This window comes from Xiphias gladius, chromosome 15 (genome assembly GCF_016859285.1).
Source record: "Xiphias gladius isolate SHS-SW01 ecotype Sanya breed wild chromosome 15, ASM1685928v1, whole genome shotgun sequence".
Lineage (NCBI taxonomy): Eukaryota > Metazoa > Chordata > Actinopteri > Istiophoriformes > Xiphiidae > Xiphias > Xiphias gladius.
Genome location: NC_053414.1, coordinates 17,268,094 through 17,274,516, shown reverse-complemented (window position 1 = coordinate 17,274,516; position 6,423 = coordinate 17,268,094). Strand labels below are relative to the sequence as shown.

General features: G+C 41.2%; 1 protein-coding gene across 4 annotated transcripts in view; it reads right to left on the bottom strand.

Annotated features, from left to right (window-relative positions):
- The window catches only part of pax5 (paired box 5), a 54,577-nt gene that overhangs the window by 27,298 nt on the left and 20,856 nt on the right, over positions 1-6,423 (bottom strand). For 3 of the 4 annotated variants that reach the window (XM_040145404.1, XM_040145406.1, XM_040145405.1), the window contains exons 3-5: positions 5,806-6,003; positions 4,966-5,030; positions 1,349-1,474 (exon numbers count right to left, since the gene is read on the bottom strand). In XM_040145404.1, coding sequence (XP_040001338.1) covers positions 1,349-1,474; positions 4,966-5,030; positions 5,806-6,003 — 389 coding nt within the window. The remainder of the gene's footprint in view (positions 1-1,348; positions 1,475-4,965; positions 5,031-5,805; positions 6,004-6,423) is intronic. The other variant, XM_040145407.1, reaches the window with a different exon arrangement.

The following is a 6,423-nucleotide window of genomic DNA, read 5'->3' as shown; positions in this document are numbered from 1 at the left end:
TTTTATTGATACACCTACTTTTCCACCTCAGCCAAGCATAAAAACGTCTTTGCAATATTTTGCCTTTTTATCAAATTTTCAGCATTTCTACTTTTTTTTTTTTTTTTGCACAAATTTAAAATGCACAGAAAAAAGCACTTTATATCTCAGTCAACCCCGACACTTTGCCAGCTGATGATGAACGACACTGATGTCAGGGCCAATTGTTTGTGGTGACCTTCATCTAAGCCAAAAACTATAAGTTATTGAAGATCAGATAATGTTGAGTTCACATAGGAAGGTAAACTTTTGTTCCACAGTGTGAACAATCTGACACGACAAATTATCAGCTACCCTTGTGAGGAGAAAAACTGAAGTCTCTAGGACAAACGTCATCATTATTCATCTCGGCTTTGTGTGTGTGTGTGTGTGTGTTCGTGTGTGTGTGTGTGTGTCTGTATCTGTGTTGGTTCCAAAGTCTTTGTGCTCTGCTGATGGGTAAGTGGGCCGTATCTGAACATATCAGAATGCTCAAGGTGCATCTGGGATTCATCCTAGAACCTGCTGGAATGTTTTGGAAATTCATCAGCAGTGGGAAAAGGACCCCATACTGTATCTCTGTGTGTGTGTGTGTGTATCTGTGTGAGAGTAAGAGACTGAGAAAGACAGCGAGAAACAGCCCCTGGTGGCGTTCCGTCACCCCCCCTCCGTGCGCTACGACATCTGCTCCTGTCTCATTTACCGTAGGAGACTGTCTGTGTGATGGCTTTTTAATGCCACTGACACTGCCACATACGCACTCACAATCATGCACACATGTACACACACCCACACACACAAACATATACATACAGTACTTGTGTGAACCCCCTTATGTGCACACACATGCATAAGCTCACACCTCTATTAACATGCATACAACATTGATCCAGTATGACAGCGCATATGATCAATAGTGCATGCATAAAACTAACTTCTCAAGAAGCTCACCTTTGAAGCACTGTTAGTTAACAAATATGAGGTTTCTGAATGAAGATGTTTGGTTTAGAACTCCCATATTGCACATTCATACACACACACACACACACACACACACACACACACTCACACACACACACACACACACTCACGCACACATCGATCCACATGTGCTGAGTTCTTTCCATCTGGGCTTTCCATGCCGATATGGAGGGGAGGGGGTCCTGAGGCTGTTCATCATCATGTAACGTTTTTATGTATTTTATGTATTTGTGTATGTGCACGCAGGAATTCCTGCATTTTTGAAAACATGCCATTTACACTGAAAACTGCAATGATTTGCAGGGATGTACAAAAACAGTCAGACACACAAACACATTCTTGCGCTCACCTTCGTCCCTCTTCCTCTTGCCCACATCAGCAGCTGAACTGATGCCCAGAATGCCACTGATGGAGTACGAGGAGCCAGCCGAGTCGCTGGTCACTGCTGAGACCTGTGTGGCTGCCACGGACGTCGCTGCAGATAGATCACATGACAACAACGCTTTGACTGATGCCTTGAGAAATCACCAGAAAAGCTATTTTTTATCACTGAAAGCAGTTTTTAAGTTTTCTTCAGAAGCCTTTTGAGAAGAATTCAGACTCTGTCAGAGTTTCAAAGGGTGCAAAAAGGTCTATCTGAAGATCTGACCACCACTGACAGGGTTAAAGTTCCAGTGCTGAAGCCTGAATGATCTCTTCTGCCAGTACAAACTTACTGTTTATTTCGTCTCAATAAAACATGAAACCCTCTCAAAAGCATATAAAGAACTGCAACAGTAAGTATGATTGTCCAAATGAAACTGGAGTGTTTCTGTAAATAATCATATTGAAGACCCAGTAAACTGCATCAGCTTTTGTTTAGTGGGATTTTAAGGAATTCATATCAGACTTTCCACTATAAAAGGACTTTGTGTTGGGCTCATGTATAATAGGAAAGCTCACCTTTATAGGAGAATAACAGAAATACTGCATTCTAACATTATGTACTATTTAAAAACCCTCAATGCAGAACTGTTTTGTGATATAATATTATAGAGACAGATAAAATCTCCCACAGAATATAGATACAGCGCTTTAAAAGTAAGTTACAAACATCTAATTTCAACTGCCACATATATGATAATATGCTATGACCTGAAACATACAGAAATAAGTAAAAGAACTTGTTGTCCACCAGCACAAAGTGAGTTGTGCAGAATGTTTTTGCATGTGTAATGTTGAGTCTTTTGATATTACATTCAATTAAGGCTGATCAAAAAATGAAAAAGTCAACTAGAGACGTTATATGTCCAAATCTCAAAAAAATTATGAGCCATTTTCCACCAACGTCTAGAGTTGGCTTTTACTTGAAGAGCAGCATTCACATCTCTCGATTCTGTTACTTGTGACGCCTTCAGAACCAAAGATACTGTAGAGAACAAAAACCTCGGAGTGAATGCTGCACAATTTAAATTCTATCCCATTTATTCTGTCCATAAACAATACATAGATGTACTTTAATCCTCTAAAAATTTACTGGGCTATACAGACGAAATTGAAGCTATAAAAAAAAAAAAAGCCTGTCTGCATGTTGCTCCTCGTTGTCTCTCTCTCTAATCTCCCCCCTGGAGGAGACAAGTTCCTCGCTGGGCGACATAGCGACATACTTGTCACTGCTTCAGTGACACACACACACACACACACACACACACACACACACACACACACACACACACACACACACCGAAACATACAGTCACTCACTCCTCCTTGGTCCCTTATCTATGCCCCTGTAAGCGGACGTGGGGCTGAGTGACAGTATGGTATCCCAGAAGGGACAGAAAGGTGTGGAGACTGACATCCTAATCCTCTCTCCCAGCAGACCCCCAAACAGAGAAAGACAAGACCGAAAAGGGGGGGGGGGCAAACCAGAGGATCAAGGTCCCTTCCAGCCGTTACTCCTTTGCTAACGACAAGGAGAGTATAATAAATGCATATCCCTCCTTTTCCCATCACTTGATTTAGCACTTCAATTATCTGATTTTCCTTTCTCTTTCTTTTCAGTCTTTTTTTTTATCAGAACGTAACGCTTTTATGCTGCAAATCCAAATGTTCAATTTTCCGCCTGGGAGTGGGACCCATTTATCTGTGTAATCTGTAAGTGTGCGTGTGTATACGTGTGTATACGTGTGTGTGTGTGTGTGTGTGTGTGTGTGTGTGTGTGTGTGTGTGTGTGTGTGTGTGTGTGTGTGTGTGTGTGTGTGTGTGTGTGTGTGTGTGTGTGTGTGTTTCTCAGTGGGTCTAGGTGTGCATGTGTTTGTGGGAGGATGTGTGTGTCTGCTAAATGTGTGTAAAAGGCAGGAGTCAGGGAGCAGTGCGTGTGAAATTAATTTAGATTAATAGACAAAGTGCGATTATGAGGATATGAGAGACACCAAAACACAATCCACTGCAGGACAAAGTGGGGAAGCGGCAGAGGGAGGGAGAAAAAGGCTCACATATCTATTCATACTCATAGATATTCATCAAATAGAAAGTAGTAATGTTCCAGTCGTAGGTATAACAGATATTATTTCTTTAGTCTGTAACGTGATTATAAATTACAAATGAACAAAACAAACCTTGATAATCTGACTAAAGATTAAAGTTTCTTTTCTACATTCATTTAGTTCAAAATGTGACTTAATAAACATAACAATAATGATGCTCATTTTTATGATATTTTGAGATTGGACATGGGAATATTATTGTTACTGTGACTTCCATAATTGTGCATAGTGCCCCTTTAGGTTCAAGTCTATTGATTTCAAACATCCTATAGGCAGAATCACACATGATACTGCCAACGTTGCTTTATGTTTGGCAAAACGAAACATGGCTGAAATAACCCAGCAAGGGGCCAAAACTTGGATCTGGGCCCCTGTTTTTGATCAGTTGTCTGACCATAAATTCCTTTAGGAATACGCACCATGTAAATTGCGGCACAAAGCCTCTCTTAAAGAGAGGTACAGCAGACAAGGCCTGCGTTAATGCAGTTGCAGCCAATTAAGTGGCTTTAGTTTATATTCAAAAAGAAATTTACAGTTAATCACATTACCACAAGACAACTGAAGCACCATAAATATGGCCCTTTGTAGCCCTTGAGGGTCTGGGGCCCTGGGGCAGTCGCCCACTTTGCCCGGTTTAGAACCTGGCCTTGTCGTAAACAAGAATTCGTGAACATAAATATTCACAGTAATGATCTCAAATACCCAGACATTTCAGTGTTTATAATAATGGCTGTCAAAAGCTTTGTTTTATGGACATGAAGTTGTTTCAGATCCCTGTTTGGGAGGTAATTGTGAAAAAATTCATTTTTGTGATACTGTAACACCCTCTTTCATGAATTAAGTTTTCCCACTGCCCATTTTGATTTGTGATATAAGAATTATGTTTAGGATGATGTGCTTTGATGCCATGAGCTCCTGCAACTGTCTGTATGATGATGATTATTGTTGTCTGGAATGTGGTATCAGACTTTGGCTATATTATTGCACTTCATTATGTTAGAAAACACATCTGTACGTGCAACAACTCTTTAAGAGTCACGGTGGTGTACAGGTCTAAGACGCCGACCATGTAACTGCAATGTCCCCGGCATGAGTCTGGCTGGACACCCTTGCTACTCTTCACTGTACATGCAACAATAGGGATGAAAGGTAAAGATGTATTAACTCCACGCATAACACAAACCTCAGTTTACCAGTAAAACTGGTAAAAAAAAAAAAAAAAATCCAAATGTTCTTATTAAGTAGAAAATTGATTAAAATCTTACATCCCATTAGCTGACTTTAATTAGAGACATCTTGATTAAAGCAGCTAAGTGATGAACTTAAAACCTCAGCTCCAGAATGTCAATATGTTTCATTGTTCCAAATACAACACGCGGTGTCTTCAGAGAAAATTTGCGTTGACACTTTGAAACGGGATTTAAGAGCAGCGACCTACCTAAATTGTGAGCCGACACTGAGCCCGTTTGGCCGGGCTGCTGCTGAACCTTAGTCCGAATGATCCTGCAGGAGGAGAGAAGAGATATTAGTGTGTGTGAGAGAGTGGATTCTGAGTGACAATGAGAACATGACCATCGTGGGAGCGCAAAACTCCGTGTGTGTGTGTGTGTGTGTGTGTGTGTGTGTGTGTGTGTGTGTGTGTGTGTGTGTGTGTGTGTGTGTGTGTGTGTGTGTGTGTGTGTGTGTGTGTGTGTGTGTGAAGTGGCTGAGGCAAGCTGAAATGGCAGAGGGGCCTCACACTTCCTGCTTGGCTGCTCATGCAAGCCTTTTTTCTTCTTTCCTTCCCTTTCTTTTCCTTTCCTCCCCTTTTTCCTCTCCTTTCCTCTCCTTTCCTTCCTTTCCCTTTCATTCATTTCCTTTTGTGTCTATTTCTTTCCTTACTCCCGCACACCTTCCTTCCCTTTTGTCTGCCTCTTTTGCTCACTCCTTCTCTCTCTTATTTTACTATCCCTCCCTCTCTCTCTGCCTCTATGCTCAAGGGAAAGGGTTGTCATTGTACCATCGTGTTGAACCACTGAGCTGCAGCCACTTCATACATATGGAGACTGGGGCCTCTTTGCTATTCTCTTTTCCACTCCCAGACACACACACACACACACACACACACACACACACACACACACACACACACACACACACACACACACACACACACACACACACACACACACACACACACACACACACACAGTATTATATTCCTCTGTGCTCTACCTACACTCAGTACCTGTTGCTATAAGTTGATACTCGAACACACAGATTTCACAGACTGTAGTACCTGTTGATGGAGCTGACGCTGGGGACGCTGTCGTTGTCACACACTCTCTCGGCCAGGAGCCTGTCCCGGATCTCCCAGGCAAACATGGTGGGGTTTTGGCGTTTGTAATCGGCAATCTTGTCGACCACTTTGGGTGTAGCAACCTTTGGTTTGGATCCCCCGATTACCCCGGGGCGGATACTGCCCGTTTCATAGTACCTGCCGATGAAAGCATGGAAGATGTTCGCGTTGGTCATGTGTTATTGGTCACAGCACAAAAGGGTTGTAGTAATACTGGAAGAAGTGTTAAATAAAAGATGCTGGAAGATTAAACCTGTAAATACAAACTTGTTTTCAGTTCACTGTAATTTTAGTTTTAGATTGCTTCAATTCGTAGAGTGTTTTAAATTGGTTAATATCTTAACTTGAAATTAAAAATTTGACATTTAATAGATTAAAAATTAGATAAAACATAACAATATATAACACACATTTTTATGAAACAACATGTAGAAATGATAGGGCTCAGCAATTTAATCTGGTTGAACTTTATACATTCATAATTGTGTGACCTGATCAGTTGATTTGACATTGATGCTCTTATGATAACAACACTTGCTGATGCAGGTGAATGTACAA